General features: G+C 50.5%; 1 protein-coding gene across 4 annotated transcripts in view; it reads left to right on the top strand.

Annotated features, from left to right (window-relative positions):
- Positions 1-14,742, top strand: part of PADI2 (peptidyl arginine deiminase 2) — a 45,199-nt gene extending 30,457 nt beyond the window's left edge. The window contains exons 9-17 of one of the 4 annotated variants that reach the window (XM_058553020.1): positions 446-557; positions 1,087-1,194; positions 5,084-5,235; positions 7,088-7,232; positions 7,979-8,072; positions 8,264-8,347; positions 9,798-9,883; positions 11,596-11,724; positions 12,381-14,742. In XM_058553020.1, the coding sequence (XP_058409003.1) occupies positions 446-557; positions 1,087-1,194; positions 5,084-5,235; positions 7,088-7,232; positions 7,979-8,072; positions 8,264-8,347; positions 9,798-9,883; positions 11,596-11,724; positions 12,381-12,614 (1,144 nt within the window). In that variant the 3' untranslated portion in view covers positions 12,615-14,742. The other 3 variants (XM_058553021.1, XM_058553023.1, XM_058553022.1) reach the window with 3 other exon arrangements.
- The last annotated feature ends 5,685 nt before the right edge of the window (positions 14,743-20,427 follow it).

Below are 20,427 nucleotides of genomic sequence, written 5' to 3'. Positions count from 1 at the left end.
CATCTTAGTCATTCAACAGTTTTTTATTGAGCACCTATTACGTGCTAGACAGTCGCAGCAAGATGAGAAGAAGTGCCTGCAGCTGGACGCTGGCCACCCTGGAAGGGATCCCTGATGTCCTGGGCCCATCCTCTGCCTCTGTGCTAGGCATAGCTCTTCCTTGGAAATCTGGGCAGTCAGGGATGTAAGGTTTGGGGGCGGGTGGGGTTGAGAGTTCCCCTCCTCATTTTGTTTGTTCATGACCTTGGCAAACACCACGTGAGTAGGTGAGTTTGCTTGGCCCTTGACTCCAGCGGCCTTGCCAAGGTAACTGTGAGCACTGCTGTGGCCTCTTCTGCCCAGCGCAGCCCAGAGGTGCCAGCTGCTGTTGCCACTCAGTGGGCTGGCCCTCGTCCCTCCTCCTGACCCTTCCTCCTGGCCTTCCCCTCTTCCCCAAACTTGGCAGCATGAAGGACAATTACCTGTTCCTGAAAGAGGTGAAGAACCTGGTGGAGAAAACCAACTGCGAGCTGAAGGTCTGCTTCCAGTACATGAACCGAGGCGACCGCTGGATCCAGGTGAGGAGCCCCAGGCTGGGAAGGATGGGCCCCCGGGTCGGGCAAGAAGAGCTGGCTTAACGTTGATATCCCGGCAGCCAGCAGCTCCACAGATGGGAATCCAGGTGCACGTGGGCACAGAGACACGACTGTAGAAGGCAGTTCCCTGCAGCCTTGCTTCTTGCAGTGCAAAAGACTGTAAAGCCACCTCCATGTCCATCCGTGGGGCACTGGGTAACCACAGAGGGGACAGCCTCACCGTGGAGTACTATACAACAGCTAAAAAGAATGAAGCCAACCTATAAATACAGACTGCGCTTCAAGTTAAGGTGTTACTTGCAGGAAAATGTATACAGGATGTTACCAATTAGGTTTTAAAAAATGGGGTCGGTATGAATACAAATATGCTTGGGATGTGCAGGGACTCTCTGAAATGATACGTGAGAAGCCACGGCCATCGTTTGCTTGTAGGAAGGAGAGCTGGGGAGGCGGGCTGGTATCCACTGATGTCCCGCGGGCTCATCTGACAGCCTCCTTGGTGTCCCCACAGGATGAAATCGAGTTTGGCTACATCGAGGCTCCCCACAAAGGCTTCCCCGTGGTGCTGGACTCTCCCCGAGACGGCAACCTGAAGGACTTCCCAGTGAAGCAGCTCCTGGTGAGAGGCTGAGGGCCACCAAGGGGGTCGGGGGCTCGATCCTGGGGACTCCCACAGGACAGAGTGGTCAGGAGACCTTGGGCACGCTTGACAAATGAGTCTGTTGCCCAGGGCCTCCGTCTTCTCGTCTGTTCAGTGGGTCAGATGGGATAGTGACCTCTAAGGTCCTTTTCTGCTCTGATAACTGACGTTTTTCCAAAACACAGAGTTTTCTCGTGGCTAATAAAACTATGGGAGACAGAGGCAGGGCAGGCGCCCTCGTTCCTGCCACTGCCCCACCTCCAACTACAGCAAAATAAGTTTCAAAGATGAAATTATAGTTAAGCAATTGTCAAAAATGCAGGTTCCAACTTCAAGCCTCATTAAAGCTCTAGTTTTCACTTCATGTGTGGTTTTTTAAAATTATTTTGTTGAGGTCATATTGGTTTATAACATTGTGTAATTTCAGGTGTACGTTATTATATATCAGTTTCTGTATAGACTGTATTGTGCTCACCACCAATAGTCTGGGTTTTATCGGTCACTTTACATTTGTGCCCTTTTACCCCTTTTGCCCTCCTCCCACCCCCTTCCCCTCTGGTAACAACTAAACTGTTCTCTTTGTCCATGTGTTAGTTTATCTTCCACATATGAGTGAGATCATACGGTGTTTGTCTTTCTCTGGCTGGCTTATTTCTCTTAACATAATACCCTCCAGGTACATCCATCTTGTTGCAAATGAGATGATTTTGTCTTTTTTTATGGCTGAGTAGTATTCCATTGTATATGTAGACCACATCTTCTTTATCCAATCATTTGTTGATGGACACTTGAGTTGCTTCCACTTCTTGGCTGTAGTGAATAATGCTGCAGTGAACATAGGGGTGCATAGATCTCTTTGAATTGTTGATTTCATGTTCTTTGGATAAATACCCAGCAGTGGGATGGTGGGTCATATAGTATTTCTATTTTTAATTTTTTGAGAAATCTCCATGCTGTTTTCCATAGTGGCTGCACCAGTTTGCATTCCCACCAGCAGTGTATGAGGGCTCCCTTTTCTCCACATCCTCTCCAACACTTATTATCTCTCATCTTGTTAACTATAGCCATTCTGATGGGTGTGAGGTGGTATCTCATTGTAGTTTTGATTTGCATTTCCCTAATAATTAATGATGTTGAACATCTATTCATGTGCCTGTTGGCCATCTGTGTATCTTCTTTGGAGAAATGTCTGTTCACGTGCTCTGCTCATTTTTTGATTGGATTGTTTGCTTTCTTGTTGTTGAGTTGTATGAGTTCTTTATATATTTTGGAAATTAACCCCTTGTCGGATATATGATTTGCAAATATTTTCTCCCAGTTGGTGGGTTGTCTTTTCATTTTGTCATGGTTTCCTTTGCCTTGCAGAAGCATTTTAGTCTGATGTAGTCCCATTTGTTTATTTTTTCTTTTGTTCCCCCTGCCTGAGTAGACATGGTATTCGAAAAGATGCTGCTAAGACCAATGTCCAAGAGCGTACTGCCTGTGTTTTCTTCCAGGAGTTTATGGTTTCAGGTCTTACAGTCAAGTCTTTAATCCATTTGGAGTTAATTTTTGTGCAGGGTGTAAGGTAAAGGTCCACTTTCATTCTTTTGCATGTGGCTGTCCAGTTTTCCCAGCACCATTTATTGAAGAGACTTTCCTTTCTCCACTGAATGCTCTTGGCTCCTTTGTCGAAGATTAGCTGTCTGTAGACGTGTGGGTTTATTTCTGGGCTTTCAATTCTGTTCCATTGATCTGAGTGTCTGTTTTTGTGTCAGTTCATGTGTGTTTTTAAAGCAATCAGACCCCTCACAGCAATTCTAGAGGCCATTGCCACTCCCTTTTTATGCCCTCAACAATGACTGAGTGAGGGCAGAACAGAAATCAGTCTCTTTCGTCCTCCCCTTCCGCCCTGAACAGGAGGCGGGGCTTGGCCAGAGCACGAAACAGAGACTGGGGTAGGTCAGGGGGCTTTCCCCAGGTCACACGTGGGGTGCCTCCCTGAGACATCAGGGCTGCTCAGAGGTGACCGCTTGCCAGGTTCACACCTGCTTCTTGAGAACATTCGTTAACCTCGTCCCCTCATCACAGGGAGATGGTAGTGAGCTCAAAGCTCTGGAATGTCCCATGGACCTGGCCTTGGGTCCTGGTTCCAGCCCTTAGCAGCAGTGTGACCTTGGGCAAGCAACTTAACCTCCTCAAGCCTCAGTTTGCTCATCTGTAAAATAGGCATAGAAACGGTATCCATCTCACAGGATTGTTGTGAAGATGGAAGGCCTTGTATAAGGCATCCGTGCTGCACCTGACACAACGACCACGATTAGCTGGTTATGAGGCCACAGCCCTGGACACTGTCCTCAGTGAGGACTGTCCACTTCCTCCGGCACTGGGACGGGTAGAGTTCAACCGGCCTCCAGCAGCGGGTTGCTGCAGGCATGAGAACCAAGGCCTCCCAGATTCTGCTCTCACTCTCTGCCCAGGTCACCGTCTACCTTCAGTGTTCCCGGCTGGTCTGGTTTCAATGCACCAGGCTGCATTGTTCCTGGAGGCCTGAGCCAAGCCTGGCTTTGTGCCTCGTCCCTGCCCGCCTGTGTGATGCCATAAAGCCCTAGCTGCCCCAGCCCCCGGCAAACCGCACCTTGCCATCTGGGGCTCTCAGGCAAGAAAGCCCTAAGCTGCAGCCGTCCACCCCAGCAGGCATGATTGTCCCTTGAGCCTCGCGGCGAGGCCAGGATAAGCCACATCCTCTCACTCTGTGGCTTTTTCCACAAGGACTTTTGTTGGGCAAGCTTAGTTCCAGCCCCAAGGCAAGCTCCCACGCAAGGCCCCTACATTTTTACCAAAAAATCATGAAAGGCATCTTAAAATTCAGGAGGTCACTGGGGTTATATCATGTGCCAACTGCAGTCTGCTGGAGCTCTGTGCTAAGAAGGATTCTGAGGCTACATCTGGGCTCAGTGAACAATATGGCTTGAGAATGGGGTAGGGTGGCATATACATTACATTCCTGTGTGTATTGGTCAGCTTTCACTGGGTAAGGTTGCAGTAACAAACAACCCCCCAATCTCAATGGCTGACAACAGCAAAGGTCTGTTTCTTGCTTGTGCTCTCTGTTGACTGCTGGTTGGTTGTCTGCAGCTCTGCTTCCTTGTGCCCTCCTTATTCTAGAGCCCAGGCTTTAGAAGCAGCCCCAGTCTGGAAAATGCCATTCTCCTAGCACAAGGAGAAGAGAAAGAGAGTGAGCAGGCATACCCAGTGGCTCTTATGGCTTCTGCTCTGAACTGACATGCATCACTTTTGCTCACATTTCATTGGCTAATCCAAGTCACATGACCAAGTCTGGGGTACTATATTCCTTCCACTGGGAGGTACCAGAAGTCACACAGCAATGGCTCAGGATGCAAAATCCTCTTACTGGGAAGCAGGTGGCAAGTCTCTGGGAACAAGAATACAATCGGCCACCCTGCCTCATGTCACCTAATCCGACACCTCTTTTACAGATGGGGAAACCGAGGGCCAGAGAATTTAAGAGATGAGCAGGGACATCAATAGCACAATATGCAGACTAATCCTGAAATCAGTATGTCTCTGTGTTTGGGAAATAGAGGCACAGGCAGAGACCCAGAGGGGCACACACACTCACTCATACACACTCACATTCTCACATGCACACCCACATTCACACCAAGGTGCTCACGAACTTGGCATCAGCATCCCAGGCCCCTGCTCTTTGGTGGGAATAAGACAACCATCAGCGACCCCCCTCGAGACTAAATGCCCACGGTGCCTGACCAAAGGTGGTGAGAGAGTGGTCATCAGAGGGTGGCTGGGTTGGAGCTAAGGACTCCCAGCTGCAGGAGACTAATGACGGTGTGTACCCCCTGCCCAGGGCCCAGATTTTGGCTACGTGACCCGGGAACCCCTCTATGAGACTGTCACCAGCCTCGATTCCTTTGGAAACCTGGAGGTCAGTCCCCCAGTGACTGTGAACGGCAAGAAATACCCCCTGGGCCGGATCCTCATCGGGAGCAGCTTTCCTCTGTAAGAGACGCCAGGGTGGAGCTGGGGGCAGCAGGGTGGGGAGGTTGCTGTTTCTCTTTAGGGGTGGCCTGGGTTGCTCATACACGGAGCAATTGGCTGGGAGAATTAATCCCTCCCACAACTCTCTGATAAGACACAGACACTCTTGGAAAGAAAACCAAGTTAGCCTTTACATCTTAGTATGAATTAGGATCTAATATAAAACTAAATAAATAATTATCTTCCCAAAACGGGAGGATGTATAATGAGATCATAAACCAGGTGGCGAGGGGATGAAGGGGTCCAGAGAAGGAATACTGAAAGAGGGTGAATGGGAGCACACCAACAAATCCTCGGGGTGCCTGTACACAAAAACGTCACAAGAAGACAGGGCTGTGCCCCAGAGTCATGAGTCCCTGGCTCCCCTGGCCTGTCCACAACACCCTCACTCCCTCCCCAGGTGACCCATCAGTCAATGGAAAGGTAGATTCTTCCTTGGTTAGGACAGTCTCTGGGGAGAGAGTACTGTGGGTCCTCACTTCACAAAAGGGCTGCCAGGAACCTGCACATATGGGATCAGCCAGAATTTGGGCACCAAGTCCCTCTGAGCCACGTGGGATTCTCTACCTTCTATGGGGAGGCCACTGGCACAGGCAGTGACCACTGGCCCACCCTCCCCTCCTTCTCGCTCCACTCATTAGTCACTCTTCCATTCAGCAGGTACTTCCCAAGCACCAGCCCAGTGCCAAGCCCATGTCAGGCATAGGTTTCCTAACATGAAGTCCAGCCCCCGCCTTCAAGGAGGTGGTGGAAATCAGACATGAAACAGGGGCATACAGTGATAGAAAGAATGATGGGGCCAGGAGAACCCAAGGAGGGAACCCCCTTGGGGATTTCAGGGAGGGTTTCTTAGAGGCAAATATTTGTGGAGGGCCTTCTCTGTGCCGGGTATTGTTCTAGGGTCTGGGGACATAGCAGTGAACAAAACAGACAGAGTCCCAGCTCTTGGGGAGTTTCCAGTTAGGCATGGGGCGAGTACAGAAAATAAACATGGAGCAAGCAAGTAAATACACTTCTGGGTGTTAAGTGCCATGAAGGAGATAAAATAAGGTTACATGATGAAGAGTGATGGGGCAGAGGCACATAAGCTTTTGTGGTTTTGAGGAAGTGACTTTGGAATTGAGGCTGGATGATGAGAAGGAGGCAGCTGTGGGAGGATCGGAGGGAAAGAGCATTCCAAATAGAAGGGACAGCAAGGGCAAAGCCTTGGGGTGGTAACAAGATTAGCCGGTGGCTGGTGCAAACAGAACAAGGAGGAAGGGAGGAGGGCCAGGCAGGGGCCAGATAGGAGAGGAGTTTGATCTGTAAGGCCACTGTAAGGACCTTGGGTTATAGTCTAAGGGTAATGGGGAGATTGAAGACCTCAGGGGGTCTAGAAGTCAGGAAGGGCTTCCTGGAGGAGGCGTCACTTGAACTGATTAAAGAAAATGAGTAAAAGTTAACGTAGCAAAGAAGCACATGGACTAGGGCAGATTTTGGAACCGTGCTTGTGCCCTAGCCCCCTCCAGCAGTCCAGGCAAGACCCCTGAGCACAGAAGCTGGCCTCCTCATGCCTACTGGCATTCTTGGGGGCTGAAGGCTGAGCTCCGTGACCTGCTCACTGGCCACGGCTGCAGCTAAGGCCTCCCTCTTTCCCCTTGGGCTCAAATGCCTTCCTGCCTGTGCCAGGGGCCCTCAGCCTGCAGCTTCTTCCCATGACGTCTCCACTGATGCCACCCGGGTTCAGGCTGTGTTCCAGAGGCTGCAGGCCCCCTGGTGAGGCAGGCCTGGTGGACAGCCTCTGAAAAGCTGCCTCCCCCCGATCCTGCCACAGGTCTGGCGGCCGGAGGATGACCAGGGTGGTGCGGGACTTCCTGCAGGCCCAGCAGGTGCAGGCGCCCGTGGAGCTCTACTCGGACTGGCTGACCGTGGGCCACGTGGACGAGTTCATGACCTTCGTCCCTGTCCCAGACACAAAGGTGAGCTGGCCCCAGAGACTGGGGTGAACAGGGCAGTGAAGAGCCCGTGTACTCCCAGCTCTTGCCAGCGGAAGGTAGGATCACAGGACGTGGACCACATAGAGGAAGAAGGAAGTAGGCTGAAGCTGGTTGGTACGTGGTTGCTGTGGCAGGAAAATTTTTAACCCAGTATATCCGAAATATTAGCATTTCAACATGTAATCAATATAAAAATTATTGAGGAGAGATTTTACATTCTTTTTTTCACACTACGTCTTCAAAATCTGGTGCGTATTTTATTCTTACAGCACCTCTCACTTCGGACTAGCCACAACTCGAGTGTCCGATAGTCACGCAGGGCTATGGCTACTGCCCTGGCCATGACGTTCTAGAGAGAACTGGAGTATGGGCCTGGGGTTCTGGAAAGAGGTTCTTTCATTTTCTGAAGTGAAAAGGATGGTTGCAACTTTATACCCTGGAAATTTTGTGCCAATGGCCTCTTGGCCACTTGGAGAAGCCCTTCCACTCTGTCCAAGGTCCCCTTTGACTCCGTGGCACTTCGCGGAGGGAGGAATTTCTATAGCAGGAAGGGGGAGACATATTCCTCTGAAACAGAGCAAACCCTGCCAGGCAGCCTTTGCCCCTCGGCATGGGGAGGCTTGAGACGATGTGCCGACAGGGGTCTGGGTCCTCGGGGCGGGGGCCCCCTCGTGCTCCTTGGCCACTTCCCTTCTGCTGACGTCGCCCCTCTGGGTGGTCTCTCGCAGAAGTTCCTGATGCTCATGGCCAGCACCTCGGCCTGCTACAAGCTCTTCCGAGAGAAGCAGAGGGAGGGCTATGGGGAGTCCATCATGTTCAAAGGTGAGTGCCCACAGCGCCTCTGCAGGAGCGGGCAGCTGGCCCCCAGAGAGACCCTCAGGAGGGTGCGGCGCCCAGCTCCACTTCCCTGGGCGTGAGGTCACCATGGCGGGAAGCAGCCCCGGCCTCTTGTGACCCTCGCTGTGGTCACCTGGACCATCGAGCTGCCCACTGCTCCCTATTATTGTCAACAGTGCCAGGCGCTTCTTGGGGACCAAGTGTATCCTTTATATGGCACCAGACCCAGAGGAGAGTTGAATGGTCAAAACCGACATGCGGTCTGCATTCAAGGAGCTCATGTTTTAGAAAAAAGATAGAGAAAAATATACACAATGCAGTCTGGGGACAAGATGAGAAGGGGGAGTCGACAGACAATACATAGTCAGACAGTATCACTGCCAGTCCCACAGTGAGAAATTATCTGCCTAATTTAGCCACCCATGTAGTTGGGACCGATGTAGACCGGGCTGAGGTTTGCTGGTAAATTAATCCTGGAAAGGGGGAAAGCTGACCAGGTGGAGACAGTCAGCCAGGTTAGAGAGGCCATGACAATCTGTTATGTTTTTCTTAAATTGCTTTTTGTCACTTTTCAGGTTGGTATCTCCCATCTACCTCACTCCCAAAAGTCTGCATTCCTAAGGCTGGTTGACGCTTACATTACTGCCCTCCATACCCAAAGGCAGCACTCCTGAGAGTGACTGGTGTCTGGGACAGACAAGACCAATTTAAGACCACCATCCTTTTTTAATTCCCCACTGGTGGGAAATTTTTTCTTGGATTGGCAGGCATGAATCTTGACCTTCTGGAGGCTTCTTTCTGTATTAAAGATACCCCCAAAGCTACCCACAGGATATAGGAACCATTATCTTTGTACCAGTAGCTCCAAGTGGTGGTGTGGAGACAGCTCAGGTACAGGGTGCGACAGCCCCAATCTCTTTGCTGCTGGCAAACTACAAGACTGAGAAGCACAATGGACCAGCAACAGACTCTTCCCAGACCAGTCAAAAAAAAAAAAAGAGTTAATAGCATCAACTCTGGAATCAGTTTGCCTGGTCTGCGTATGGGCTCTCTGCCACTAGCTGGGTGACGTTGCACAAGTCATGTAACCTCTCTGTGCCTCAGTTTCCTCATCTTTAATGCTAGCAGCTACCTCAGAGAAATGTGGGGAAGATTGCTGAGTTAATCCATGTAAAACATCTAGAAGAGTACCTGCCACATGGTGGGTGCTCGATGAGCCTTAGGTGTTACTAATCAGGACAGAAGCCACGTGGGCCATCGTGATGGACTAGGAGGCAGATGCAGGCACAGACCAGGGCAGGGCCGAGCATGAGGCAGGTCTGGAAAACAGGAAGGATGACACCTCTGGGCATCCTGCTCCCGCGGCACTCACGCCGGTCAGCTCCTCGTCCTTAGAAGCAGGCCCCAGGTGGGAGACCCAGGTGCTGCTTGTGCCATCCCCACCGCTTGGCCAGAGAGAGAGCAAGGCAGTCGCCACCCCTTCCCTGGCCCAGACGACATGGCCAACTCTGGAGAAATGAAGATGTGCTGCCCTTCCCAGGCAGAGGGGCCCTGGGTTTACCTGGGGCTTGCGCCCCTGTGTCCCAGCCTGTCCCCACCTCCATCTCCCTCATTCCAGCAGTTAGCCCAGAAGCTGGGGGGCCTTGGCAGAGGGCGGCACCCAGGCTGGTGCCTAGAGCCAGGCCGTCCCCTGTCCTCTGACCCCCACAGGCTTGGGCGGGATGAGCAGCAAGCGAATCACCATCAACAAGATTCTGTCCAGTGAGAGCCTCGTGCAGGAGAACCAGTACTTCCAGGTGAGGGGGCAGCCAGCGGGCAGAGGGCCCCTGGGAGGGACGAGGCTCCACCCGATGGCACCTCTCACACCCTCGGGGCTTCCATGGGGGATGGCCAAGGGCTCGGGGCACATGACAGATGGAAGGGTCTCAATGAGCTTTCCGCCCAGCCTCCCTGCTTTACTCCAGTGCTAACGCTGGAGGGTAGAAGAGATGACAGAGGCAGGACGTGCAGGTCAGCGGAGGCTAGAAGCAGACAGGAGAGGGAAGAAAGACATGTTAGGCAGTGCTAAAGCACCAAGGGCTCTGTAAGGCTAGAGGCCATAACATCTGGGGGAGACACACGCTTTTCAAATATGATGAAAGCTACAGACCTGCTCTCCAGAAAAATGCATATGTGAATATATGCCCTGAATTTTTATTAGTTTTAGGGGATCAGAGATCCCTGAAGTTTTCTATCTATGGATGGATTCCCACTTCTGAGTCTCTAAATCTCAAAGGTTGTATCCACAAGTAGAAACCAGTCAACAGGATCATATTTACTTGAATTAAATCTCTCTTTATTTGCATGGACATATTTAAAAGGATCAAGTTTAAAAAAAAAAAACAGAAAATTCAAACTGATTTAAACAAAAAGGCATGATTGGCTCATATAAGTAGAAAGTCCAGCAGTGGGGTGGATTTCAGGCCCAGGTTGATCAGGGCTCCAGCTCCATTTCTCTGCACTTTGTGGGCTTTGTAGGTGCCCTCATGGTAGGAGCATAGCTGCAACAGTTCAAAGCCTCACATCCACCCAGTATGCCATCCCCCAAGAAAAAGGTCTCATATGCCCCAACAATTGGACTGAAGCCTTGCATTTCACTCCAGATGGGCCATCCTGAACCAATCCCTCTGGCCAGGAGAATTCCATACACTGATTAGCTTAATCCTGGGTGACTGCCCATCCCTGAACCGATCACTGGGGCAAGGAGCTAGGGGCCAGAGTCCACTAATTAACTCTCTCTGGGAGGTGGGGATGTGGTTGATCCAACCCAACAGCACGCTGCTGCATTGCGGGGGCAGGTGGGGAGGGATGGTAGAGGAGCGACTGCAAGGTTCCCCAAGTTCACAGAGTGCCTCAGTGCCTATTTCAACATTGACTTTGTCATAACTGTGGCCCCTATGGTCATTTTCTGGCATCAGGTAGATCTGAGGTCAAACCACGGCCCCCCACTTTCGGCAGGAGGACCTTGGGCAGCTCACTGAGGACTCGGTGTCTCAGGTCCCTCGTCTCTAACGAGGGGATAATAATAGTGTCTACTCGTGGGGTTGAGGCTTAAATAAGTAATATACCTAAAGCACTTGGAACAGTACACTTAGGGCTTGTACATATTAGCTTTTATCATTATTATCAAAACTCTCATCGCTGTCATTCTCAGCTCACGGGGTGGCCCTAGGATTCGATGAGATACTGTGTTACAAGCGCGTAGCACGGGGTCTGGCTCACAGTAAGTGCTCAGTAAATGACAACAGCTAGTGTTGTTTCTGCCGTCTTTTCTCTCGTTCTCTTAATTACTGCTGTTACTGAGCACTGGTGACAGGGCCCTGGTGAGGTGGCAGGAGTGCTCGGTGAGCGCTGGAAGTCCCCCTGGAGTCTGGGGCCCTGGGTCTCCTGCTGCAGACAGGAGTGGGGTGGACAGAGATGGCAGGGGTGTCCCTCACCTGCCCGCCCGCCCTTCCTGCCCCTCGCCCAGCGCTGCCTGGACTGGAACCGTGACATCCTCAAGAAGGAGCTGGGACTGACGGAGCAGGACATCATTGATCTGCCCGCTCTGTTCAAGATGGATGAGAACCGCCAGGCCAGAGCCTTCTTCCCGAACATGGTGAGGCGCTCCCCCCAGACCTCGTCCAAGCCAATCAGGGGGCAGCCAGATCCAGAAGGACCCCTTGGCCGAGGCTGTCCAGTCGGGAGGCCCAGGCGCCAGTCCTGGCTGAGCTGCTGTGTGGCCTCACCCCCCTAGTGCCGGGCACGTGCCCTCTCTGAGCCTCATTCCCCCCTAGAGGTGATATGCTTATCCTCCTGGGGTCCTGGGGAATCTTCTACCTTAACGGACAGGAAAGTGCTTTCTGAGTTAAAAAGGCGTTGATGGACAAGAGGGATTCTTGCTGTCATGGAGGAGAGTCTTCTATGAGGGAGAAAGAGGTTAGAACACACACAGATACATAGATACACATACGTGCGTGTACACACAAATACACGTATGCATGCACGTGCACACGCTGATGTGTACATGTATAGCCACGCACACATGCATGTACGTACACGTATATACAGAGACAAGTTGCCCAGTTTTCCACTTCAGCTCTGCCATGCATGAGTTGCTTAGCCCCCTCTGTGCCTCAGTTTCCTCGCCTGTAAAGTGGGGATAATCACAATCCTACCGCATAGGGTTGTTGGGGGCGTTCGCTGAGCTTAGAACAGGGCCAGGTGCGTAGCAGGTGCTCACTAAACAGAAGCTGTTGCCCCCACTCGTCACAGGTGAACATGATTGTGCTCGACAAGGACCTGGGCATCCCCAAGCCGTTCGGGCCCCAAGTGGAGGAGGAGTGCTGCCTGGAGACGCATGTCCGCTCCCTGCTGGAGCCCCTGGGCTTCTGCTGCACCTTCGTGGATGACATTTCCGCCTACCACAAGTTCCTGGGGGAGGTGCACTGTGGCACCAATGTCCACAGGAAGCCCTTCGCCTTCAAGTGGTGGCACATGGTGCCCTGAGCTGCAGGGGGCCGTGGCGCTTCCCTCCTTCCCTGCGTTCTCCAGACCCTCATGCCCCCAGAGCTTCCCCTGCCCGACGTGGACTGGGTGGCCCCGCCCAAAACCTCCAGGAAGTGGGGAGGGATTTGAGATATCTGTGCCTTGCCCTCCCTCAGAAGGGCCTCAGCATCCACTGAAGTCCCCCGCCCTGTGAGCCTCAACTCTGCCCTTCCTGAAAATAGCCGGGCATTTGGCCAGTGTCTGTGTAGCCCTGACGTGAAATACAAAACACAACAAAAAGCCATGTACCCAAACCATTCTGCAAAGAATCCTTAGTCTCTTGTCCAAAATTGAATGAGGGGAGAAGGGAAGGAGGTTCTGGGGTCACCGGTTCTCCCGGGAGCCGTGCCCTGAAGGTGGATGGTGCACAAAGGGACCCTGAGACCCCGGACGTGCCTTGAACTGCCATCATCATTTCAAGTTCACCTCCCTTGGGGTGTCCAGGTGGCCCCCCCATTATTCATTCCTTACCAGCCTGTCTCAAATCCCTTGGCTTTCTCTCTGCAGTGTAGACACCATTGGCTAGCCTCCCCGCTCCCTGAGGGTCCAATAACTTAGCTTAGAACCTTCCCTGGAAGCAGATTTCATCAGAGCGGCCTTCTCCATTTTCCAGATGCTCCTTCTGCCTCATCTTGCTCACGGACACAGGCTCTCCCAGATGCTTGGGGGTTTCTCCCCAGACCAGCATCCTTGTGGCCTGAGAGTTCTGTGTGTAAAGATGCCCCGGGGTCAGCCATCTCCACCTTCTCTTGCCTGGTTCTCCATTCTCTGGCCAGCCCCTGACCTCCCTCCTCTCATGGCCTCTATTTCCCATTCCTGATGCCATCTCTCCAGGCAGCTAGACAAGGACTTCTTCACCACCAGACAGGCTCAGACCTTCCCCCAGGATATAATTAAAGACCCACCCCTCCTCCCCAGACATCAGACCCGACATGTAAGGACGCTGGCCTAGCCACCAGCCCGAACAGCCAGTTCTGGGACAGCTGCTGGCCTTAGAGACAGATCAATTATCCCACTGAAGTTTGGCATTTGCTGTAGACCCTCTCACTTGGACATAACCAGATTAATTCCTTGGCTCCAACCGAAAAGACTCAGTTTCAACTAAAAAAACTTCCTTTAGGGCCAGCTGATGTCAGGAGAATAAGTAAATCGTAATTGCACTTTGAAGGTTAAAAAAGAACTGATGAAAAGGTTACAAATTTGTATTCTTGGGGGGCCGGGATTTTCTTCTTGGATTATTTCGTTCACTCATTCAGCAAACGTGTTATGTGCCTACTAAGTGCCAGGCACAGTGTTGGGCTCCAAGGATACAGTGGTTAGTAGTAAACCGGGCCTGGTCCCTGCCTCATGGAGCCAGTCAGATCCCAAAATGCACCCCCACACATTTAAATGGCCAGCATCTACCCTCTCAGTGACGTGCTCTTTAGAAACGCCAGTCCGCTATATTCAGGAAAGGCCCAGGGCACAGGGCTTCCTTCAGGTCACTGTCTCAATGAAGTGGGAGGGAGGTCTTCTTTAAACAGGCCTCCCTCGCATCCAGCTGGGCCAGGGCCACCAGAATATCAGACCCCAGAGCCTTCAGAAGCTGTTGTCCCCCCTGTGGGGACAGTGGCCCTTGCCTTTGGGGGCCAAAGTCCCAGATCTTCTCTCCAACCCCAGAGCTGGACACCAAGTGCATATCTGAGGGTGTTTATCTGGAGACTTCAAGTTTGTCATGTGTGTGTGTTTGGTTAATGTGGGTTTTTGGGCTTGCTTTCAGTTTTCTCAGTTTTTTCTAGTCTGCTTTAAGGGGAAGTGAGTGCCTCCCATGTAGAGACAGTGTGTGTTTATAGATTTTTCTAAGGCTCTCCCCATCAATAAGGCAGTCATTTGATGACTGCCCCCAGGTATGATGATTCTGGAGCCCCCAGGACTCAGACTCCTGTTCCTATCCTGCTTGCCCACCGGTGTGACTACCCTCAGTGGGCACACCCCCCACCCATGGACTCATTGCTCTCCCCATCCCCGACCTTCTATAAATATAGACCTAGAATACACTTCTGTGTTGCAAAACTCAGCTAAGTTCCTGTTTCAATCTTTATTTTGAAATATTTGAGGGCTGGCCCCGTGGCTTAGCGGTTAAGTGCGTGCACTCCGCTGCTGGCAACCTGGGTTCGGATCCCGGGCGTACACCGACGCACCGCTTCTCCACCCATGCTGAGGCCGCGTCCCACATACAGCAAGTATAAGGATGTGCAGCTATGACATACAACTATATACTGGGGCTTTGGGGGAAGAAAATAAATAAAATTATAAAAAAAAAAAAATATTTGATGTAAGAGGGCAGGGGGTGTCGTGAGGATGGCAAGAAGTGGGGCACGTTTGCAGCTTTCCAGACGAAAGGCCGTGATGGAGATCAAAAGATGTTTGGGGAAGAGCCTGATTAAACAGCAATAAAATAAACAGAGGGGCAGTCATGTGGCTGTTGGTGTGATGTTCATTGCTGCTTCGTGGACACGGCCTGGAGTGAAGCAGTCCACACACAGGCCCTCTCCTGGTCCTGCAGCCACTGCTGTTCTGGGCGTGGGGTCAGGGCTCTCGGCAAGGGTATCTCAAGGGTTTGGCATCCCCCCAACACTCAATGGATGTGTGTTACGTGGCTCCACCCAAGGTCAAGATCAACACCACAATAAAGTCTGATTGCGTTTTTCTGGTGGGATTCCCCAGAAGCAGACCCTGAGATGAGCATTTGAGAACAAGTGATTTATTAAGGAAATGCCTCCAGGAGAACCCAGGAAGGGAGTGGAGGGACCAGGACGGGGAAGGGGAAGAAGCCAAATGAGAGTGTGACTTCAGGTGTAGCCCCAGCCTGGTCACTGGAGAGCTCTGGGGCAGAAGCGGCAGCTCAGAGGTGATCCATCAGGAGGTGGAGCTTTGTGCACCTGCACCAGTCAGCCATTGGCGATGGGGACTTGGGTTCTCTGAATGGACAAGGGGGCACCAGGAGCCCACGGGCAATCATCTAAAGAGGATCACAGCTGTACTTACTAGCAGCAAAGGAGCTGGGGAATGGGCACCCAGGATCAGAAGAGGATCCGGCAGGGCACCAACAGGGCCACTCCTCTGGGTAATATCCTGTGCTTATAATATGGAATTGTTACACATAGGTATTTGTGATTTGACCTAAAAATCTTATGCTATAGCCATGGTCTAACAGCGTCTTTGTGAACAAACTCTTGAGGCTTAAAATAGAGCCATCTGGTTAAGGCTAGAAGCCGCTTGCAAGCTCTTTGGGCTACATCTGCGGGTTTCTTACCCCTCAGCCCCATCTTGGGCTTCTGGACTGATGTTTTGGTGCAACCATTTTAAGGGGCCACTGCAAAATGAAAATCACTAGTTCTCCCACTCCCAGACTTAACCCGTGGGTCCACCCTCTGCGTCACTCTTCCCTTTTATACCTAACTAACATGGCCCAGCCACGGCAAGGCCAATCTTCAGTGGGGTTTCCTGACCCACCTAGTTCTGGGGCTCCCCAAGGGATGCTGGTGTGTTTAATCCATCCTGGTGGTGTTTTCACATCTTGGCCACACACCCGCCTCAGGATTGCTGAAAGTCACCCTGAGACTTCTAGAACAGCGCTCTCCAATAGAAATATAATGCAAGCCACAGATGTAATTTTAAATTTCCCGGTAGCCGCATTTTAAAAAGTAAAAAACAATTGAAGCGAATTTTAATAATATGTTTTCTTTAACCCAATTTATCCAAATTACTAGCATTTCAACATGAAATCAAAATTTTAAAATATTAATGAAATATTTTACATTCTCTTTTTTTTTTGTAGTAAGTCTTTGAATGCTGATGTATATTTTAGAGTTATATCACCTCTCTATTTAGACTAGCCACATTTTAAGTGTTCAATAGCCACAAGTGGTTACTGTATTGGAAGGCAGAGTTCTAGAATCTTCTCTGCCAGACTGAGCCTCAGTTATAGAAACAGGCATATTCCTTAAATCTCTAGAGACCAGCTAGTCTAACTGCAATAGCTAACAAAGGTTTATTGTTATAATACCAAAAGGAGAAGCATAAAATAGACACCAGCCCTCTCTGGCCCTTGTGTGCAGAGCCTTGCCCTCCAGAAGGTCCTCTTGCCTGAACATGGCTGCTGCCATGGTACCAGGACTGGCCTCTCTCTCATCAAGGGGAGTGCCTTTGGCCAGGTCCCCTCTGCCGACTGTCAAGATGGGAACCCCCACTAGTCCCATGGAAAGGGAAAACACAACTCCTTCACCTCTAGTCTCCTCTAGTCTCCCCCTGGGAGACAACTGGATTTTGCATTTTAATGTAAGATGTTGTCTTGGGGTCTCAGGTGAGGGGAGTTGAGGTTCTCATCATCCGAGCCCCTTCATTCTAGGACGGATCTGAGCCATATCGTGGTATAGCCAAAAGCCTGTGGAAGTGAGGTCCTCCCCCCCAAACACAGGAGCAGCCAGGGGTGAATTCTGCCTACCCAGCACGACTTCTCCAGCATCCTCACCCAAGTGGCCTCAGGTCCAGGGGGCTGATGGCAACGTTATTGGTAACTAAATATAGTGAGTGACACCAAATGACAGCATGTGAAATCTTCTCCAGCTGGACAACCCAGAAAAAGGACGTGCCCAGGCAGAAAGCTTGGCGCTGCAGCCTCGTCTCAGTCCGGCTGATGTGAGAAATCTACTTTTTCATTTGTGCTTCCCACCTCCCCAGCCCCTCCCACCAGCCGGGCTCCTTTTCAGCCCCGATCTCTGAGCAGGCAAACGGCTGGTCTTCTCTGGCTAGGCAAGAAGCAACCTTCCAGGTTCAGGTCAAGCCGGCTTTGCCTGAGCCCCTCGCCCCGCAGGCTGAGGCCCACTCTAACACGGTCGTGGCTATACCCCAAGACGACTCTTTAAGAACAGTGTCTCACCGGCATTCCAGGGCCACATTCACATGCTACTGTCGACGCAAATAATCCATGATGAATCTATAAGTCAAAATTGGGGTGAGTTTATTATACAAGCCAGCTTTGAAAACTGTAGCCTAGAAGTGACCTTCACCCAGGAAGAAAGCTCTCTGAAGAAGCGGGGTGTACAGAGTGGTTCTATACCGTCTTGGGACAAGGAACACACATCACATAAGGCAGGAATATCTCTTTCACTACAGTCATGAGATGCTTTGCTGGCACATCAGGTCAGAGGTCACAAGATGAACACAGCAGGTTGGTAATTAATCCTTAGTTTCTGGGAAGAGATGCTTATTCTTAAAGAAATGCTGACACAGAGGGAGCCACATCTCTATCTTTAAGGACATCTTTCTTGGCTTTGGGACATCGTAAATGTTTAAAGCAGACGTACAATGCATGCTCAATAGGCCGCGTCAGGCCTTCCTGGAAAAATAAAGTCAGGCCAAATTTAGTTTTAAACCAAATGTCTTCCTCATATACTCCAATATACGCTATTACTTTTCATTTATTCATCGCTACTATGTACTGATGTGTTGAAAAGAGAGATACATTCAACCTTTAAAAGGAATATTTTATCTTCCTCCTGATGGCAATTCCTGGCACATAGTCAGTGCTCAGCAAATACGTTTTGAATGAAAGAATGACACTTCTGTTCAACTAGGCAGTGGAAGCAAAAATATCAGCCCAACCAGATGTGAGGGAATAATAGCCACCATTTCTTAAACACTGGTTACATGCCAGGCATCTGTCAGCTTGAACTCTATTAAATGCCATTTTGAAGGTCAAAAATGGTCAAATAGAGGGGCCGGCCCGGTGGCGCAAGCGGTTAAGTGCGCGCGCTCCGCTGCGGCGGCCCGGGGTTCGCTGGTTCGGATCCCGGGCGCGCACCGACGCACTGCTTGGTAAGCCATGCTGTGGTGGCGTCCCATATAAAGTGGAGGAAGATAGGCACCGACGTTAGCCCAGGGCCGTCTTCCTCAGCGAAAAAAAGAGGAGGATTGGCGGATGTTAGCTCAGGGCTGATCTCCTCACAAAAAAAAAAAAAAAAAAAAAATGGTCAAATAGAGATGATTTCGTAGGGTTCAACCTGCTGTTTTACATTCATCATCTCATCTAATTCTCTCAACAAAGCTGTGAGGTTATTATCCCCACTTTATAGATGAAAAAACTGAGGCTCGGAGAGGAAGTGACTTGTTCAAGGTCACACAGCAGGAAGTAGCAGAACTAGGATTGACACCCAGGTGGTCTGACTCCAGAGCCCACCAGCTGAACCCCTGCTCTTGACTACTTCATCTAGAAACAACTTCCTAACCCAAGTTCCATGAGTCATCATTCTTTCACTCAAAACTGTTGCCTTGCACCAGTCATTTTTTAGCATACTAGATGTCCTATTAGAATATTCCAACAAGAAAACTCCACTGGGGCTGGCCCCGTGGAGTTCAGCACTCTCTGCTTCGGTGGCCCAGGTTCACAGGTTCGGATCCCAGGCACGGACCTATGCCACTGGTCAGCCATGCTGTGGCAGCATCCCACATGCCAAGTGGAGGAAGACTGGCACAGATGTTAGCTCAGGGCTAATCTCCCTCAAGCAAAAAAATTAAAAAACAGAAAGATTGGCAACAGATGTTAGCTTAGGGTGAAGCTTCCTCAGCAAAAAAAAAGGAAAAAAGAAAACCCTGCTACCTGCAAACCAGATGCCTGGAGATTCTAGGATTCCTATATAAACCCCTCAAAGGCAGCAGAGCCCAGAATGAAATGACCTCTCCATAACACAGTATGTGCTCTCTAGTCTCCAGCTCAGAGTATGATGGCATCTCTAAAACACGAGAAGAAAATTATCTTCATACATCCCCCCTTCATTCTTTTTTTTCCATTACCATTTACTATAAGTATCTATTGTGTATAAAAATAGAGTGATCAGATAATTTTTCATCTAAACCAGAGTGAAAGGAGCACTACCAATAATTCCACCAGAATAACAGGTGGAAACGAACCATGCTGGACAAACCAGGATGTCTGTTCTCCCTGGAAAACCCTACGCATGAGGCACGATCTCATCCCTCAAGGAGCTGAGAGCCAAGTCAGGGAGACAGGAGAGCAAGGCGGCAGACTGATGGAGTAGCTACTTGATAAATATTTGCTGAATGGAGGAATGAATAAGGTACAAGAAGCTGTGGAATCACACATGCATACATACACACACACAATTATTTCCAGCCAGGTGAGTGACCAAGGGTGGCCTTGGTGTTCATTTGGGCTGGGATGAGTGACTGCTGAATGACTATATGAACGAACGACTGAGCAGAGAAGGGAGGAAGGGCTGCCAAGCTTAGCTGAGATACAAAGGGATGTAAGTGTGTGGCATGTTTGAGAAACAGTAATCACAGAGAGTGGCTAAGATGGAGACTGAAGTCGTGTTGGAAATACTAGGGTTTGAGCAAAGGGAACCCCCCCAAAGGTTTGGGGCAGCTGCAGTCACATCCTACATTTTAAAGATTTTATTTATTTATTTATTTTTCCCCCAAAGCCCCAGTAGATAGTTGTATGTCGTAGTTGCACATCCTTCTAGTTGCTGCATGTGGGACGCGGCCTCAGCAGGGCCAGAGAAGCGGTGCGGGATCCGAACCCGGGCCGCCAGCTGCGGAGCACACGCACTTAACCGCTAAGCCACAGGGCCGGCCCACATCCTACATTTTAGAAAGAGGAGAGTAACATATATTTCTTTATTGCTATTAAGCTAATAGGAAAAACATTTTTAAGAAACCAGCTGAGGAATGATCAAACCACGGAACATCCCTACATTTAAATATTTGCAGC

The sequence above is a fragment of the Diceros bicornis genome, chromosome 13, assembly GCF_020826845.1.
Source record: "Diceros bicornis minor isolate mBicDic1 chromosome 13, mDicBic1.mat.cur, whole genome shotgun sequence".
In the NCBI taxonomy this organism is placed as follows: Eukaryota; Metazoa; Chordata; class Mammalia; order Perissodactyla; family Rhinocerotidae; genus Diceros; species Diceros bicornis.
Note: the sequence above shows the minus strand (reverse complement) of the source record. Positions and strands in the feature narration are given on the sequence as shown.